This window comes from Rana temporaria, chromosome 9, assembly GCF_905171775.1.
Source record: "Rana temporaria chromosome 9, aRanTem1.1, whole genome shotgun sequence".
NCBI classification, from domain to species: domain Eukaryota; kingdom Metazoa; phylum Chordata; class Amphibia; order Anura; family Ranidae; genus Rana; species Rana temporaria.
In genome coordinates this window covers 83,600,367-83,620,818 of record NC_053497.1, presented here as the reverse complement: position 1 = coordinate 83,620,818, position 20,452 = coordinate 83,600,367, and the positions used below count along the sequence as shown (strand labels likewise).

Here is a 20,452-nt window from a genome sequence, read left to right as displayed (position 1 = left end):
GCAAAACATTTGTATATAGATATAAAAAAAATATATAAATACCTTTTATTCCCTTTTTTAAAAGTTGATTACATTCCTTTTGTTCTGCATATGAGCTATAGGAGGAGAAGCAAAAGCACACTGATCTTCCCATCGAAAGGATGGCACAGCTAGAGAACTGACGATGGTCGCCTGCTTAGTATGGTCAGTTTTTAAGGAGGAAAACAGAGGAACTGACAGAAACACCAGGACAAGGCCAACACTAATATAAGGCGGTTTAAGCAGCCGCCTTAAGCTGCCAGGATGGGGGCTGATGAAATACGAATCCCCAACCACTTGTTGGTGATTCGGTTTTTACCATGCTGCAGATGTTTTTTTTTTTTACACAATCCTGACAGTCAACAGTTTTCCTCTCAGGGAGGTGAGAAAATCTAGCCATCGGCAGTGTTCGGTGGCTCGGTTCTCAGTAAAGAGGGGAACAGATGCAGCACTGGTCTGATGCTGCATCCACCTAGGTAACTACGAATAGCCAAAAAGAAAAACATACTTCTCTCTTAAACATAACAGCCATTGGCTATAATCAATGAATTTTTCGTTGTATGTTTAAGAGTATATGAAGGAGTCATTTACAAAATAATTTACAGTAACCACATGCTGGCTGAATTAAGCAAAAGTCATTCAGTCAGTAAATGTGGTGAGCTGGTCAAATAGAAACTCCCATGTAGATATTGGATAATAGCTGAAGCTGTAGGATGGCTGCCAATAGCAATTGTCAAAAACAAAAAAAAGATGCTTGATTTCTTGTCATTAGCATCAGGCTGTGAGAATACTATATGTGTAATTGCTAACATTTAATTAACATTTCCATAGCCATGTAGCTTTGTGAGAAATTCAACACCATTAAATATTTTTTACTGTTACATAATTACATTGTTTACATAGTAAGGCTGAATCTTCGTTGAGCTTAGCAAAAAAAAAAAATCATGGTAAGTTTACAGTATTATTTCCCATAAGCACTTTGCGTTTAAAATCACATCCAGCCTATTCAGTGTAAAGCAGGGGATTCCCTTCCCTTTTCCCCTCATGCCCAGCCTTTCCCAAGCAGCCTGGCTTGCAGTCTCCACTCTGATTCATCCCAAAGGTGTTCTATCGGGTTGAGGTCAGGACTCTGTGCAGGCCAGTCAAGTTCCTTCACCCCAAACTCCATACTATATTGCCAAAAATATTGGGCCACCCCTCCAAATCATTTGGTGGAGGGGGGATTATGGTGTGGGGTTGTAGTTCAGGGGTTGGGCTTGGCCCCTTAGTTCCAGTTCCAAGTAAACTCTTAAGGCATCAGCATATCTAGTCATTTTGGACAGTTTCATGCTTCCAACTTTGTGGAAACAGTTTTGTTAAAAAAAAATATTTTTTTTTTTTTTTTTTTTTAAATGAAGAGCTCATTCAGATGCGTTCTCTGGCCCATACAGTGTGAATTAGTAGTTTGTCTGTGTTGCTGGAGCCACCTATTATTCTATGACGGTGGTCTCCAAACTGTGGCCCAGGGTCCAAATTTGGCCCTTTGCATGCCTTTATCTGTACCTTAGGAATTCCTCCTACAGATATGAAGTGCTATTCCTCCTACTGATACAGAACATGGGGTACTATTCCTTTCACTAACACCAACAATGGGACACTATTCCTCCCACTAAAAACAACAGTAGGGCACTATTCCTTCCACTGACACCAGCAATGGGGCATAATTCCTCCCACTGACACCAATGATAAGGCATTATTCCTTTTACAAATATTCATTATGGCCTGTACACACGATCGGAATTTCCGATGGAAAAAGTCAGACGGACTTTTTCCAACGGAAATTCCGACCTTGTGTATGCCCCATCTGACTTTTTGGCCCTGTAAACACGACCGGTTTTCTCGACGGGAAAAAGTCAGACCGGAATGCCGACGGGAAAATAGAGAGCAGATTCTCTATTTATTTTTTTCTGGCAGTTTTCCTGACAGGGAAAACTGCTAGGAAGCATACAAACGGCCGGGATTCCTGGCCAAAAGCTCTCCTCGCAGTTTTCCTGTCGTGTGTACGAGGCTTTTTCCGAGGAATTCCATCGGAGTTTAGATAGAGAACATGTTCTCTTTTACGCCGATGGAATTCCAGCGGAATTCCGATGTTAGTTTGGCCGGGCAAAAGCCAGATTGTGTATATGGGGCATTATGGGGCAAAGTTCCTCCTCCTATTGACCACAGGAGCTATATAATTTTTTACTCCCACTGACCACAGTCTGCCCCCCCCTAAAGTCTGGCTCTTTGTTTAAACAGTTTGGAAGCCCCCTGCTCTCAGGACGCAGTGGCAGTACAAACACAGCCTCAGGTCCTAATTTGACAGATCTGTGGGTGAGGGGCCACAAATGCACACGTCTGTATTCAGGGTCGTATTCCTGTATGCACATGCCTGCAAATTAGGACCTGCGGCTGTGCTTGATACTCATGCTGCATCTGTGTCCCCATAATGTAACATGGGCTGCCTGCACACAGCTCCAACCACACAAAAAAACACTGATTCACACTGTACACAGCACCTACACTGATTCACATTGTACACAGCACCTACACTGATTCACACTGTACACAGCACCTACACTGATTCACACTGTACACAGCACCTACACTGATTCACACTGTACACAGCACCTACACTGATTCACACTGTACACAGCACCTACACTGATTCACACTGTACACAGCACCTACACCAATTCCCCCGCCCCTAAACCTCATTCACACACAGAGCTTTATTTACTACTCAATACAGCTTTATCTTTTTGATTTATCAGGAATTTTGTGTATATGTGTGTGTGTGTGTGTGTGTGTATGTGTGTATATATATATATATATATATATATATATATATATATATATATACACAAACAAGCATGTGTGTTTGAGCTTTGGATTGCAATCCCACTGCAATAGGCTACACACACCTATGCAAATAGACATTTAAGAAAGGGTGCTTTCAGCCTAGGTTCACACTGCTGCGAATTCAAAATCGCGGTAAAATGCGCGATTTTACCGCGATTTCTCGGCTGCGATTTTGCCACGATTTCGGCCGCAATTTTATGTAAATCGCGGCCCGAAATCGCAAAAAGTAGTACAGGAACTACTTTTTGAAATCGCAGATGCGGCGTCGCACTGATTAGGACAGTGCCATTGCCGACAATTGCCGCCGATTTGAGATGCGATTTGACATGTCAAATCGCATCTCAAATCGTTCCAAATCGTACCCAGTGTGAACCAGGGCTCAATGTTGTTTGTTACATTATAAAATACATTGATTTTAATGAGGCTGGTTCACATATGTGCGATGCATTCGCACTGCGCATTGCCCAAAAAAACGTGTGTGTTTTCTAGGCATTGCGGTGCGGCTCAGGTGTGAATTCAGGCCCATTATCTTCTATGGACACGCATCTGATTCGCACATGTGTTCCGTTCTGAACAGGGATCATGAGAGGCCGTTTTTTTATTTAAAATTTGGCGTGGAGTTCTCCCTCATGAAAACAGCGGCGAGACTTCCCTCCCCCCTCCCAGGTCATCATATCCGCAGCTAAAACGCAGTGGAACCGTTGAACAGCTGATTGAGAATTTGGCAAAGAGAACGGAGCTCAAAAACGCAACACACAAGTGTAAATCCAGCCTAAAAGATTTGTCTTTTGTTATAGACTAATCATTGCATGGTAAATGCCTCAGGAGCACTACCTCCTGGCTACAAGAAGCAAGTAAAGGTGTATGTAGCAATATGGAGTATTTTATGTTTAACTTAAAAATACTGGGCCAGATTCACATAGATCCACGTATCTTTGTGCGGGCGTAACGTATCTGATTTACGCTACGCCTCCGCAACTTAGACGGGCAAGTGCTGTATTCTCAAAGCACTTGCTCCGTAAGTTGCGGCGGCGTAGCGTAAATCGGCCGGCGTAAGCCCGTCTAATTCAAATGTGGGACAGGGGGGCGTATTTTATGTTAATGTTCTGTGACCCGACGTGATTGACGTTTTTCACGAACGGCGCATGCGCCGTCCGTGGAAATCTCCCAGTGTGCATTGCTCCTAATACGCCGCAAGGACGTATTGGTTTTGACGTGAACGTAAATTATGTCCAGCCCCATTCACGGACGAGTTACTCAAACGACGTAAAAAATAAAAAAATCGACGCAGGAACGACGGCCATACTTAACATTGGTACCCCGCACTTACGCCACCATATAGCAGGGTAACTTTACGCCAGGAAAAGCCTAATGTAAACGGCGTATCTGTACTGCGTCGGCCGGGCATACGTTCGTGAATTCGCATATCTAGCCGATTTACATATTTATAAGCGTAAATCAGCGTACACGCCCCTAGCGGCCAGCGTAAATATGCAGTTACGATCCGACGGCGTAAGAGACTTACGCCAGTCGGATCTAATGGAAATCTATGCATAACTGATTCTATGAATCAGGCGCATAGATACGACCGGCCGGACTCAGAGATACGACGGCACATCTGGAGATACGCCGTCGTATCTCCTCTGAGAATCTGGCCCACTATTTTTTTTAAAACATTATTTGCGTACATATATGATATTGTATATGCTATGCTCTGGATATTCCTATGTCACAGCAAATAAAAATATTTATATAGCATATTTTAACCACTTGGGTTTCGCCTGCCGTCAATTGACGGCTACAGTGCGGATCCCAATCTCCAAACTGCCGTCAATTGACGTCCGCCCCTTAGGGCGGTCCCCGCGCGCGCTCCAGAGCGCGCTGCGGGGAAAATCTGTGTTGGCCGTGTCCCTCGGACACAGCCAATTACAGATCGCCGCGAACGGCCAATCAGAGTGGCCGTTCGCGAGGCGATCTGTGCGGCCAATGAGAGAGGATCTCATATGTAAACATATGAGATCATCTCTCATTGCCGTTTTACACAGGGGCAGCGGTGCTGTCTCTGGAGAGGAGACGGATCTGTGTCTCTTGTACATAGAGACACAGATCGGTCACCCCCCCAGTCACCCCCCTCCACCTACAGTTAGAACACTAAGCAGGGATACATTTAACCCCTTCCTCACCCCCTAGTGTTAACCCCTTCAATGCCAGTCACATTTATACTGTAATTAGTGCATATTTATAGCACTGATCGCAGTATAAATGTGAATGGCGCCAAAAATGTGTCTGATGTGTCCGCCATAACGTCGCAGTCCCATTAAAAATCGCAGATCGCCGCCATTTCTAGTAAAAAAAAATAATTAAAAAAAAATAATTCTGTCCCCTATTTTGTAAGCGCTATAACTTTTGCGCAAACCAGTCGCTTATTGCGATTTTTTTTACCAAAAATATGTAGAAGAATACGTATCGGCCTAAACTGAGAAAAAAAAATGTTTTTTTTTTTTTTAAATTGGGATATTTATTATAGCAAGAAGTAAAAAATATTGTATTTTTTTCAAAATTGTCTCACTTTTTTGTTTATAGCGCAAAAAATAAAAACCGCACAGGCGATCAAATACCACCAAAAGAAAGCTCTACTTGTGGGGAAAAAAGGACGTCAATTTTGTTTGGGAGCCACGTCGCACGACCGCGCAATTGTTAGTTAAAGCGATGCAGTGCCGAAAGCTGAAATTTCACCTGGGCAGGAGGGGGGTTTATGTGCCCAGTAAGCAAGTGGTTAAAGAGTTCTTTTGCTTTGCAGAACCTGCTTTCATTTTTTAGCTTTACTGCAATTCCTCATCCTTTTCACTCACTTGATTGTTCTCTGTTCCTGTTTACTCAAACCCACATCCTTTTCCCTCCCTCCCCTCTGCATTTACAACTTCAACGGTGTTAGTTCTCTCTCCAGCCTAGGGGCACACTCGGTTTGTCTGTCCACACCTTAGGTCTTTCCACAAACCACCACATTAACTATTATCTAAAGCTGGCCATTCATGGATCAAAATTCATCATGGATCATCATCTGCTTAATTTCAATCCATGTATTTATCGACTTGTGCACAATCAGCTTGTTGGGTTTTTCCTAAACGATCAATGCCACCGGCTGTAGCCCACGACACTGATCATTGTATTCTGCCAGCAGGGAAGGCTACCCGCCAGCAGAATACAATAGCTCAGCTGGAATAAGTCTATTTGGATTTAAAAAACAATGAATCATGCTTTACACTTAAGAGGATCTGACTGTTGTCTGAGAACAGAGATAAATAGTCTCTTATGCGATCGGAATTTTCGATCGAAAAAGTCAGATGGACTTTTCCATCGGATTTTCGGATCATGTGTAGCCCCATCACAGTTTTTTCATCGGAAATACCGATGAATTCCATCGGACTTTAGATATAGAACATGTTTTATATTTTCCTGATGGAATTCCGATGTGATTTGGCCGGGCAAAAGCCTGATCGTGTGTACGCGGCATTATACTATATGGTCAAATGTGGACATTTCAGGTTCAGGTGTTTCCAGCGAAAGGCCCTGTTAATTCTATAGCATACCATTGTAGCCAGGTGCAGTGCAGAGGCTACTAAACAAGGGGGGGGGGAGGAGGACATATTTAACATGCACAACAGACTAATCGTTTCTCCCCTAACAATAATTTTCGGGTCTCAGGGAACTCCTGCTAAAAAATAACTACAACTCATGATAATTTGGTGTGATGGTCAAAGGGAAGAATGCTCCTTACAATTATGGTCATTGGGAAGAATTACTCTAGGAACCCCTAGCAACCTCTGCTGTAGAGGGAGATCATCTTGCCTGATTTGCAGCAAAGAGTCTTGGGATTTAGGATTAATTTAATCTGACTGATAAACATCTTGTGCAGTCTGCACCTGTCACTGCTGGTCTTCATTTCAACATCAGTAATACTAGAATGGAACCCAGTTGTCCCACTGTTCCAGACATTTTGGGTCACACCTACACATATGCTCCCTGTGTTCCTGTTGGACCCTACTACCACAGCTTCTGAACCAGGCATTCTCTCCAGCCCTAGCGCCCTGGCAGTGTGTTGCTTCACACTAAGCAGATATCTGTATCTTGCATCCGACCCTGATGACTGGATAGATCCCATGAAAGCGTCAAGTTTAAACTAGTGTTTGAATTTTGGATCCAGGCAAAACCGTTGATTATAACTGTTATATTATAATTATCTTTATTATTGAGGACAATACTACTGTGATGTGGCCCACGACCTCCTGTTATAGGATAGTGGGTTGGCAAGCACAGATCGCAGGTTTCCAACCTAGAGCATCAGAGTTGTGCCAGTGGTAGATGAAGCTGGTGGTAGATGAAGCAAGCAGCTGCAAATAGCCGCATAAGCCGATGCTTCCTTCTACAGGTGGAGTGATACCAAATGCACTCTGCCTGGGACAGCAACAGCCGACGATACCTGAATGGAAGACTGTTATTAAAGGTACGTTTATTACTAAAATCACAATGTATATTTGGGCATATCTGTTCTGCAGTGGTTACTGGGCTGCTTTCAAATTGATCCGCAAAGGCAACAAACCCAGGAAAGCCGCAGGCGCACAGCGCTGCATCCACGGTGCGGGTAAACTGCAGTGCATTAGTGTAAAAGCAGCCTTAGGCCCCTTTCACACAATTTGTCCGACTCAATGGGACCCTCCATTCACCTTTATGGAACGGCAGATGTAAACGGACTTGTGTCCCCTCCATTCATTGTGGCCCGCGACTGGTTACCAAGTAGCTTACGTGGCCCTCGCTCTTCAAAAGGTTGGGCACCCCTGCCAAAGGGGTACCTTTCCTCCACCTATAGAGAACGCTTACCTTCCTCAGCAATATTACCCCAGTGGCTGTGGGGAGCCTAACTGCATTATGTCAGGTCTCCTTCCACAGCTAGTGCTGTACCAATAAAAAGCACCACTACAATTCATACTGTTTTACCAAGTGATTTCTTATTATCTGTTTTAATCTGCCCATTCATTGTTACTTGAATCCACTCTGCTTGTTTCTTACATCATCCAAATGTTTATTGCTGTTAGGGAAGTGTTTCTGTAATTAACTTGCACTACTTTGAATTACTCAATACAACAGTGTTTGCTGAACCCCATGTTTGTTGCCTTTATTGTGTGTACGGAACAGCGTTGCCAAATTCAAATCTGAATCTACATTGTCAGAAGGATCTAGGTTTTTGTAAGATCAGGGCATTTCAATATGATAAGCATTACTCAACAGCCCTCACGGGGATAGCGTTACACAGTACAAATACTGTATACAATGGTGCACTCCTAGCTCTGTGCCTACCGTTTTGGAAAGGCCCTTTTTTGTTCCAGCAGGGCTGAGCCCCCATGTACAGTATATAGCCAGATCCATAAAGCAAGAGTTTCATAAGCTTGAATAAAATAATTTGAATGGCCTGCACAGAGCCCTGACCTCAACCCTAAGTAATACCTTTGCGCTGAATTGCTGGTTGCTAGCTAGGTCTTCTCCTCTAACATTAGTACCTAGGGGCCAGATTCAGGTACAAACGTAACCCGTTTACGTTACACCGCCGCAAGTTTTCAGTGTTAGTGCCCGATCCACAAAGCACTTACCTGTAAACTTGCGGCGGTGTATCGTAAACACGTCCGGCGCAAGCCTGCCCAATTCAAATGGGGCGGGTGCCATTTAAATTAGGCGCGCTCCCACGTCGGACGTACTGCGCATGCTCCGTTCGCAATTTTCCCGACGTGCTTTGCGCGAAATTACGGCGGCGCGACGTGTTTGTGAATCGTGACGTGCGTAACGTACTTACGCCGGGAAAAACAAAAAATTCAACAGCGACGCGGGAACGACGGGCATACTTTAACATGGTGGAGTAATTTTACACCATGTTAAAGTACCCCTAATTTTGCGACGGGAAACTAAGACTTGCGCCGACGTAACAACGAGAAAAACCTTCGTGGATCGCCATAACTGCTAATTTGCATACCCGATGCTGGAATACGACGCAAACTCCACCCAGCGGCGGCCGAGGTACTGCATCCTAAGATCCGACGGTGTAAGTCAATTACACCTGTCGGATCTAAGGGCTATCTATGCGTAACTGATTCTATGAATCAGCCGCATAGATACTCTGAGAGATACGACCGCGTTTCAGAGAAACGCCGTCGTATCTCTTCTGTGAATCTGGCCCTAAGAGCACAATTTTTTCCTTTCATCTAAATGGGTGCACATGCATACAAACGCATTTCTTCAAAATCCTCAAAAATGTTAGAAATGGTTATAGCAACAACAACAAAAAAGACGGAGGGGGGGGGGGGTCAACTAAAGGCAAATAGACTGTTTACTTTGCACTCATTTTCCAGAGAGCTTTGTAAATGTGGTAAAGCTTTGCTGATTTTCATCATCCAATCATGTGTTAGCAAAACATTTGTTTTCCCTTGCACCTGGGTGTTCCATTACAAAGTGAAGCTTTACCACATTGAAATTTACTATGAAAAAAAAGTGAAAATGCACCTGCACAGTCTTCTATATTTGCATTTAGTAAATCTACCCCAAGGGCACAACAGGCTATAGACAGAATTTAAAGGCACTTTACACCTCTCCTTTTGAAAATGGCAGTTGCCTGGCTGTCATGCTAATACAATTAAGCACACTTTTAGCAATCTTCAGTAAGGATGAGCTCTGGCATGTTCGCATAGAACACGTGCAGAGCCCGCCAGGAAGTGTGCACGGCGCTGCACTAATAACAGCCAGGGAGACATTTCACGATCCCCGCCGCCGAGCATCGGGACAATGTCTCCCTGGCTGTGATTAGCACAGCGCCATGCACACTTCCTGGCGGGCTCTGCACATGTTCTATGCGAACGCGCCAGAGCTCATCCTTAATCTTCAGTACTCCCAGGCTTGATGTGAATGGTGCTGTAAGGCTCCAAAAAAGCTTGAATAATGAAAAATGTTTTGTCATTGTGTTTGAAACCCTACAGCCTCATACACATGATCGGATTTCCATCAGACTTTTCTGTGGATTTTGGTTCGAAGGGGCGTTGCATACACACGGCAGAACTTTTTCAGTCAGACCATTGTTGTCAAAAAGTCTGATCGTGTGTATGGGCCTTAAAGGGTCACTAAAGGAAACATTTTTTTAGCTGAAATTACTGTTTACAGGGTATAGAGACATAATAGTTAACTGATTCCTTTTAAAAATGATTAAAAATAGATAAAAAACAATCATATAATGTGCCTGCAGTTTAGTTTCGTTTTTGCTGTTGTTTCCTGGTTCTCTGATGTACAGAGCCAAAGAGCCAATAGAGGGCAGATCAGGTTTGTAAATCGAAACTGGATTGGTGCTGACACACAGTAATCACACCTTCTTGATTAGTCACCACAGTGAGAAATCTCCCAGTACTGTGGTGATCAGGAAACAGACAACCAGGAAGTGTCCAGAACAGATAGGAATTACAGCAACATCAAAGCAAAAACGAACAATGAGGACATGAAACCAGGACTGCAGTAAGGTAAAGGAAGCTATTTAGCTAAAAAAAAAAAATTCATTTAGTGACCCTTTAAGCCCTGGTTCACACTGGGCTGCGGGAGTGAAGCCGTGCGAGCTCAGCTGAACTCGCACGGCTTCACTCCCGCTGGCAGTCCCGATTTCGGCAACGATTTAAGAGACATCTGTGCAGGTTTCTGCACAGATGTCTATGTAAATTGCGGCCCGAAATTGCAAAAAGTAGTACAGGAACTACTTTTTGAAATCGGTGCAGCGCCACAGATGCGGCGTCGCACCGATTAGGACGGTGTCATTGCTGACAATTGCCGGCAAATGCCGCCGATTTGAGATGCGATTTGACATGTGAAATCGCATCTCAAATCGAAGCAAATCGTACCCAGTGTGAACCTGGGCTAACACTCAGTGCCTCCTAAATGGATGCATGTCAGGCAGGTGTTTAGGCTGGATTCACACCTATGCATTTGTAGTGCTTTTTGCATTTTGCAAATTTGCACTACAGAACGTGTTCCATAGGAAATCGTGTTAAATGGACTGTAGTCCAAATCAGCAAAATGCAAAAAGCACAAAAAATGCATAGGTGTAAATCAAGCCTTATGGAGGAGAGAGAAAGATCACTCTGTGACTTAAACCAGGGTAACATAGACACTGATGTATTTCCATAATTACACATCAGCCTAACTTTATATATACGCCCAAATGTTTGCAGGTGTAACTTTTCCTTAAAGTGCAAGCAATATATGCACATATATAGAATAGAGCACTGTATTGTGCAACAAAGTATCTTGCTACAGGCTAGAAATGCTAGCTCAGCTTAATGTAAAGCTAACAATGTTTATTCAATGCTAATGCTTTTCCAGAGAGCTTTTCAGAGATCTCTGAACTATGCTATAAACTATCCGACAACTGGTAGTACCTGTTGAATAGACCATAGAATAATGTGAGTTAGCAGAAAAGGGTTAAGTGAAATCCCCGCCCATGGGAAGGTTGTGTAGAGCACCTGCAGTGCAGGTAATGCAGGGAGGAGTTCACTTCAGAATCACTGGCCAGAGTGAAGAAAGCAGATCTGGTTTCTGTATCACAGATATACTTTCTAGTGCAGATTGAGTAGAGTTGCTTCCTTGTTAGAACAATCTGCTTTGTAGGGGAAAAAAATGAGGCTTCAATCAGGGGGAACCTTGGTTTCCTTGCTGCTGTGTTTTTTGGGTGTACAGAGCTCCAAAGCTGAAATTCTGTGGACAGCCAATGTAAATCTCTCCTATGTGTTGGACAACAGGACACTGTTTGAGGAGGGAGAGATTGGGGTCTTTGGCCATGACTCGCCAGTGGACAGAGCTTTTGGACTGGTGGCTCTACCAAAAAATCATAGGAATTCAAATTTTTATGCCTGTACATCCAATGTGAACTTCAGTATTCCAGAGAACTGGAATGGACCTTGGATTGCACTTATACAGCGAGGAGGGGGCTGCACCTTTGGTGATAAAATCAATGCTGCTTCTATGGTGGGAGCCAGAGCAGTGGTCATATACAACAACAATGGAGATGACAATGAGGTCATTGAAATGTCTCATCCAGGTGAGTTTGAAGACAATAATAATGTATAATCTGTTTGTGCCTGTAGAATAAAAATAAATAAATAATAGACAAAAAGAACAATGATTGCCCTTTGCCGAAAACTCTGAAACTTGCAAAATAGTCCAAAAATACTATGCATACAATTTTGTGTATGTTTAACCTTAGCAGCCTACAGAAAAAAAAAAAAATTCTCGAAAGTAAAAAAAAAAAAAAATGTGAGTAGTGTATGAAAATGCATGAATAAACAAAGAAAAATTACATACTTGCTTTGCAAAGCATAGAAGCAAAAAAAAAAAGTCACTTGAGGGGATGAGGGCATGTTTTGGATGGGTGGTCAAGAACTGCTTTGATTCTGAACATTGGCAGCTCTCAGATCTTGAAGACGTAATGGGCAAGGATTTTGCCAGTGTATGTTCAGGGCACCAGAGTGTGGCCTGGAATTTTCATTTGGTTTGTTAAGCGTAGAATTTGATATATTAATTATTGAGCCATCTGTTCAGTTACTGCCAGCCCTGACAAATCGTAAAAAAATGTGTTATTTTATTAAATCTGTCATTCAGACTGCGTTTTTTTTTTACAATTATTTTATTTATTTTTTCCCAGGAAGAAAATGTATATTTAATAATCTGTCTTTTTTTTTTTTTTTTTTAAATGCTATATTGCAGTGCACTACATTTACTATATCAAAAAAAGAAATAATGCATGTAGGGTTTTTACTTAATCGCAGCAATTTTTTAATTTTTTTTTCCTCTTCTGATTTTTGGAAGTTTTCAGATATTTAGAATCCATTTTAAGAAATTATATATCTGTGTAGCTAAATAATCCTGTGGTTGGGTGTTGGGATCAAGTTAATCTACATGAAAATACCCTTTTGTCCAGCCCACCATTGTCCTTTACATTCACCAAGGCAAATGGTTTTGGTGAACAACCAAAAAAAAAAAAAAAATTCTTACGTACAATATATATGCACATATTTGGGACATCTGGGGCTCAATCTATGGGCTTATAAATGTTATAATCGTCCATATGTGGAAATTATATCCCTAATGCAAGTGTACTCATTAAAGGAAATAATCCTATCGCTCCTCAATTAAAATCAGGGGGGCAATCTAGTAAATTATGAAAAGAAAATTAGCAAGGGATGGGAAAGATTGTAGCAAATAGATTTACAAAATAGCATCACTGTGTGATTTGTTTTGTAAATACATTTGCTACTATCTTTCTAATCTCTGCCCCCCTTTTTTTTTTTTTTCTTTTTTGTTTTTTGTTTTGTTGAGACTAAACAAAAACCACAAAGATAATGAAAAAGAAAGGGTTGCGATTTCTGGTTTTCTTCTGAAATGCTCGATGTGTCGCGGCCTTTTATGCTGAGTCACGAGCCTCAATCTTTTGAGTCCCTCACCTGGGATAAGTATACAGATCAGAAAAGTCAAAAGCCTCTATCTGAATACTTGTTCTAGGTCAGTTACTTAAAGTATCCAGGCAAGGGATCGGGTTTCCTAAAATGGGAATGCCTTGAATGGGCGTGTGACCGCGTTCAGGCCTGGAAATGTTATTATTACCAAGGAGAATCCTTTAGGGGAGATTACTTGCTGATAGCAGAGCAACAAAGCCGCACACAGAAATGACACTTTTAATTAAAGCAAGCACGCATTTTAGAGGAATATGCTTTGTTAATATTTCAAATCTGATGTTTACAACCATTTTAAGGCTCTGACAGAATGGCAAAGTGGTGCTGATCAGTAAATATACCTTTGGGGGGGGGGGGGTAGCGCTTTGCCCATTTAAAAGTGATGGCATCTCTTTCCATAATGGTTACCCTCTTAATGCTGAATTGTTCACAACACCTTTTACAGTTGGGACAGCATTCCACCTCTGGTTGAACTGTGCTTCTGTAGAGTGGGACAATACAAATGATGGGCAGGCTACAGCTGCAAACTTGCATAGAGTTCAGACCGCTGTACTGCATAGCTTCTTTTGGCTGACCACCGGTCCTTGTCTTGAGTTGTTTGGCCTCAGTTAAATGCATCAGACCAATTATTCAGAGAAATTGGGCAGGGTTCTGAACCACCTACTGTAAGTGCCTCATTTATCTGTACATGTGAAAGCAAACCTAAAGACCTCATCTGAGAAGTGTCTATGTTTAATATGGCTGTATGGCTTTTAGCATGGGCGCTACGCCTAAATTTAGTGAAGAAGGGAGAGTTACTTTGCTCCCTTCTATGCGTTTGTCTAAATTTGGGACCTCTGTTTTTTCAGAAGTCCACTGGGTCAGACTGTGGTCAGGGAGTGCAATGCCACCTTTGGTCAGCAGTTGGCACCAGAGGGGTTCTGACGGAGCAGATCTTCTCCTAGTGGCCAATCAGAGGATGTTTTAGTCTTGCGGGGCATGCTGGGAGAGGGTATATGCATGAGGGAGGTCAGGTGTCCGTGTGCTCTTTTTCCCGCGGGGTCCCCTTTCCAGGTGCGGTACCCACCTTCAGGTTACGCGCATCCATGGACCCCGCCGGCATGGCCCTCCTGGCCAGGACCGAACCTTGCAGTGGATCGCATTCTAGAGAGGGAGAAAGTCTTCACGCTCCGCTGGGTTCCAGGACTTATTGACAGGATCCTTGTCTGGGATCGGGAGTCCAGTAGCTGACAGGTATGCTTACTGTTATCCAGGGACTTCCTTTAAATCAGCCTACTGGGAATGTTTTCACTCACTAAAGTTTATATATTGAAGATGGCCTATGATGGGGCCTAGAGAGAGGTCTGTGTTTTAGACCTGCTTATCCCAGTTTTGTCCAGAGTGACGCTCCGGCTGCCAGGCCTATCCTAGGGGTCTGTCCGGGGGGCACTTTACCCACTCCGAGTAGAGTGGCGGTGTGTTCTCTAATTGATTTAACGCAGAGCAAAAAATTGCTCAGTTCTACATCCAGGCCTGATACCGCATGGTTCTTTCTTTCCTTCATCAGCTTTGATCTCCCTGCATTGTGTTGATGTTGGCTGTGTTTGGCCTAAGCAATAAAGCATAGAAAATCCTTTAATGAATGTCTGGAGTTCCATTCACTCCTGCTGTTCTTACAAATTACACCCCTAGGCATTGCCAAGGTGACCTAGCAGGCCGATCCCAAAATCAACCAGCGGCTCCTTCGGGGGTAGTGCTACACTAATAACAGAAATGTTATAACATCCAACTGTCTTTAGCAGACAACGGCGCATACCAATGTTTTGAATCTGAGTTCCTGCATGAGGTCACAGCATCTACTCCTTTTCAGCATGTTGTAGGTTTGAGCCAGGAAAAAATAAAGCTAAACTCCCATAATACAAAATAAGCTTCCCTTATTCTACACCGTATGTACTGCGCTATCGATTAATGATGTAATGAGCACAAATGCAATTCTTGAAGATTCCAGGTCATCAATGTTTATAGGCTGCTCCCCTATGCAGTAGATGTAGATTGTAAATTGGTGGGGACCATTCTGTGTGTTGCTTGTACGGCCAGCGTTCTAGCCTGAATGACCCCCTAGACTGGAAAGCTAGTTGTCCATTTCTTTTAATGAGTGCGGACACAGGAGGGGTGTTTGGCGCACCTTGAAGTTTGGAACACAGCTGCACTTTAATGATTGGACCACTTTGCACAATATTTATGGACATTTTTATTTTGTTCCACATATTAATTTGAATATTTTGTGAGCGCTGTACTTGTATGTATAATTTTTTTCCAAGTGAATAGCACTTTAGGTACAGCAGCTTCAAACACTAGATTAACTTTTTATATATGTACTGCTATTACTTCGTGTGTGTGTGTGTGTGTGTGTGTGTGTGTGTGTGTATGTATGTATGTATGTATGTATGTATATGTGTATATATATATATATATATATATATATATATACACACACAATTTATGTGTGTGTATAATATACATTTTGTAGTGATCTGAGCTCTTCTATATTAGCGTATAGTACTTTGTATGTTGGCTATTATAATGAATTTGTATTTCCTATTGTATTGTGTATGTATGGGGAGATATTGACAAGGATTCTCACGGTGCAAAAATATGTGTTCCAGTGTCTTCCAGAGGGAATTGTTCTAACGACCTGTTACTGGAGCAGGCCTTTCATGTGACCCTTGCTTGGTACCCAACAAGGAGGGAAGCATGGAGAACGTGACTACCACTACATCAGGGGCAGGAATTCTTCCTGGACCAAGTGGAGTTCAAGCAATGGTATGTGGGGGACTGTTCCAGTCCTAAAGATACTAAAAACTCAGCCTGCATGCAGATTCCCCCCCATGAGGGAGTGTAAACGGCAGCAGGCTTGGCTCAAAATATGGAAAAGTGTTGCTCTGCCTGAAGATCAGTAGCATTTCCAAGGAGGAGCGCAATACTTTAACACAAATGAGAATATTTATTGTAGCTTTCAGGCTTTTTAAATCTCAACCTTTATCCTGGTGTGCTAGCTTAGTCAACTAAGCCTCATGTGTGTTTACATCAAAGCCTAGGTAACGGAGGTATATCTATTCTACTAATAATCATTTATTTACTTTTTGAGAGCGAGAGAGCTTATATTATATGTAGCGCCTGTGTACTTTCAGTCCAGGTGCTATCTTACATTTAGAGGGGGATGAGAGGGTTGGTTAACTCTCATCCAGGTGATTTATGTAAATTAGGCCTCTGCTCTGGCTGGGCTGTACTGTCAGTTCATTCTGTGTTCCAGAGGTGCCTTACCACCCCAAGGGCGACAGGTGGCAGCAGTGGAGTTCAGTCAGGAGCGCCTCTTGCCAGCAGCCAATCAGGAGGGTTTTTCCCTCGCGGGGCATGCTGGGGGAGGGTACTTCTTGAGCGGATGCCATTTTGTGGGGGTCTGTCTTCTGGTGTGTGTTCCGAGTGCGGCACACACCTTCAGGGTGTGCGCACATCACGGCCCCTGGCGAGATGGCCTACCAGGTCGGGGGGCACGTGCTACGTGGTGTCCTTGGTTCCGGGACCATGTTGGGCCGGAGCAACTGAAGCTATGGCGGGACCCCAGTGATTTACTGGGTTCCCCCAATTTTGAGAGAAGATCCCAAGCGAGTTGTGCTGTTCGGTGAGGAGTCGGTCTGAGGAGAGCCTGGAGGCAGGCAATCCACCAGGGATCAAGGTAACCGTACATTGAGTGTTTGTCTGTTGGCAACCTGTCAGTCGGTGACCAGTTGAGGAAAAGATTCAGGCACTAAATTCACTGAGGAAGATTCACTTCATAATTCTACGCTCGGGGGAAGGGCCTGTGGCAGAGGTTCTTCCCTGATATTCATTTGCACCAGGTCTGTGGCAGAAACTTGTTCTTCCCAGTGCTTCGAGTGATACCCTGGCTGCCAGGTCGGTGTGGGAGGCCTGTCCAGGTACACTATACCCCCTTGGCTGAGGGGCGACAAAAGTAGAGTGTCGTTTTTGAAGCAGGATTGCTTCTGTACTGTTCAAGCCTGAATCTGCAATTCTCCTTTTCATCCATCTTTTCCTATCTACCTCAAGTTCACTGTTTTGCCGTGTTGGGTGAAATAAAGCTACAAGAAAAGACACCTGCTGCATGGACATTCTGTCATTGCTCTCATCATCTCATCATCATTACCGCTAGACGCTCACAGAGGTAACATGCCATCCCTATTCTAACCAGCGGCTCCTTCGGGGGTGAGCGCTACATATATAATTGGTGGCACATACCCCTCTCAGTCACAGAGGAACATTTTGAAAGTCTTGCATGCTTTTACTTTTACTTTTTGTTTGACTGATTTTATATTTTGTGTATTTTTTATATTTTATAGTGCATAGTATGTAAACTGCATAGGCGTGAACCAGGCCTTAGGCTGGATTCACACCTATGCATTATTAGTGCATTTTGCAGATTTGCACTACAGAACATGTTCCATAGGAAAACATGTTAAATGGACTGTAGTGCAAAAAGCACTAAAACAGCATAGGTGTGAATCCAGCCTTATGCCACGTACACACGGTCGTTTTTGTGATGGAAAAGAAACAAAGTTTTTCCAACTTCATCATAAAAAACGACATTGCCCACACACCATCGTTTTCTGAAAATGCTCTAGCAAAGCGCGGTTACGTACGATGGCACCGTCTCATAACTTGCTTCTGAGCATGCGCAGGTTTAAAACATCGTTTTAGCCCACACACAATCATTTTTTATGACACAAAAAACGACATTTTGAAAAACGACATAAAAAATTAAAGCATGTTCAAATTTTTTTTTTTTTGAAGACAAAAAACGATGTGAAGCCCACACACGATACTTTTAAATGACGTTTTTAAAAACGTTGTTTTATTTCATCACAAAAAACGACCGTGTGTATGCGGCTTTATAGTATCAAACAGTTCAACCCATTATAAATCAATTTAAATTCCAACACGCGCAGATATTTTTTTGGATCGTGATCATTTGTCAAAATTCTGCTATTTTTAGTCAACTGGATCATTTTTTGCCACACCAAATTGACTGCATTATCATACACACGTGTCCACCATTTTTGTGTAAACTTTATTAGGTTCAGTCACAGCTTGACATATAGTTGCAGTGTAAACATATTGGTGACACACACATTTTTTCGTTTTCAGTCTCGCACGAGAGATCCTTCCATACAAGCCATGTTTTATAGGGAATTTGTGACATTGTCACATGCACACAATAACCACTCCTGTAATTTCTTGTAACTGCTTCGGAGTTGCTGTAGGCGCCTCTGGCCAGTTTCCTCCTGGCTCTTTCATTCAGTTTAGAGCAACGTCCTGATCCAGGGATGGTCTGTTGTACCAAATACCTTCCACTTTCTAACAATATACTTCACTGTGCTTCTAGGCAGTGATAAAGTCGTTTGAAATGTTTTTGTATCCATCTCCTGACTTGTGCTTGTCCACCATTTTTTAGCTCAGAGATCTTTTTGACATTGCCATGCGACCCATAGTGCAACTGAAGCAAACAATTGACTATCGGGATTGAAATGTTCCAGGAAAGCTCATTTCATGCTGAGATAATCAATATAATAATAAATGGCCACAGCTGATCAGTTGTAAGTCAACTGGCTTTGTGTGCCATTGAGAAGGTGATTAGATACACCTTATTGAAAATGTAGCACTACCTCCGTAGGAGCTGCTGGTTAGTTTTGGGACTGCACTCTGCCTATCAACCCCAGAAATTTGGCTCGAACCCTCCCCTGGCACATCTGGATAATAACTTGATTGTGGGACACACTAGCAGTAGAGAACCACAATAATACCATACAGTACTATACTAATATGTGTAAAGTAAAAATATTACCTTGTTGCCAGTTTCCTGCTCCACACATGCAACAGACAAAGTCTCACACAAGAGATGGCTTAACCAATGATGAGTAGTTTACTTGGTGAAGAAAATAAACAAAGATTATACAGGTAACATTTGACTTCAAACAGGGCCCTGTAAGAGTCAATGGTATAGAGTTCTATACAGGCCCAGAATTGGGCTATACAAAAAGGTTCTAGTAACACAATCTGAGTAAGTACACAGTGGAGCCGTCCCCCAATGCAATGATGCCAGCAATGGGATACCTCTCCACCAGGTCTCACCCAACTCTCTGAAATGGCAAATGATTATATAAATGAATACAGTTATATCACATGTATGAGTTTGTATGATCTTTGGCTCCCCCCCCAACGGACAGTTCCACCGATATGTGTCCTGCTATGTCAGCTTAAACAACAAACTGAATTAATGATTGTTCCTTCAAGTTCAGGGTTATCTTCTGCTAGCTTTAGTTGGTGCACTTTAGTAATTTTGTAATCCAACAAGAGATATGAAGAAAATAACTAACACCTAAAGTATGTAGTGTGAGGGCAATAAAGGCAACTTCCAGAAGTGTAAGTGAGGTTATGGGAACCGCCTTCCTGCAACACAGTTATTTATGTTGGTGGGCTGGTGCCCTCTCACCAAATGAGGCCTCGCCTCGCTGGCATGCTCCATCTGGACTCTCCTGGCTCTCGGTCTTTCCTCAGCTTCTGGTCCTCCGCAGCCACTCGCAAGGTGCTGGTGGATAGGCGACTGCTGTGGAGCGTGGGTCGGTTCCTCTCCCAGGTCCGATCAGCAAAGCTGTATTAAGGGTCCCTTCGTCGGGCATTCCGGTCACCGCAACTTTAGGCCCAGGCTTCTCCGGCCTAAACTCACTCCAGCACAGTGGTGCTGTGGGCATTTTAGTCTATTTCTAATCCACGGTAATAGTCTGTCTCTTTGTACTACAATGTCCATCATGCATTGGTCCCATATAGCTGAACCAAACAAACTGCAGCAATATAATAAATGGACACCAGAGGCAGCTGGCACAAACTGTAGTCTATAAGCTACGTTCACAAAGTGACACCTTGCTACAAAAATATATACACACAATTATAAGTAATTTATTTTACATGTTGGTGTTTCACTTGGATATTAT

At 43.0% G+C, this 20,452-nt stretch overlaps 1 protein-coding gene across 2 annotated transcripts in view; it reads left to right on the top strand.

Moving 5' to 3' along the window:
- RNF128 (ring finger protein 128) overlaps positions 1-20,452 on the top strand; it is a 175,202-nt gene that overhangs the window by 84,913 nt on the left and 69,837 nt on the right. Inside the window, exon 1 of one of the 2 annotated variants that reach the window (XM_040323820.1) lies at positions 11,451-12,016. The exons of the other annotated variant lie outside the window; for it this stretch is intronic. Within the exon in view, the coding sequence (XP_040179754.1) occupies positions 11,596-12,016 (421 nt within the window). The 5' untranslated portion in view covers positions 11,451-11,595. Of the gene's footprint in view, positions 1-11,450; positions 12,017-20,452 lie in introns of those variants that run through there. 2 annotated transcript variants of the gene reach the window in all.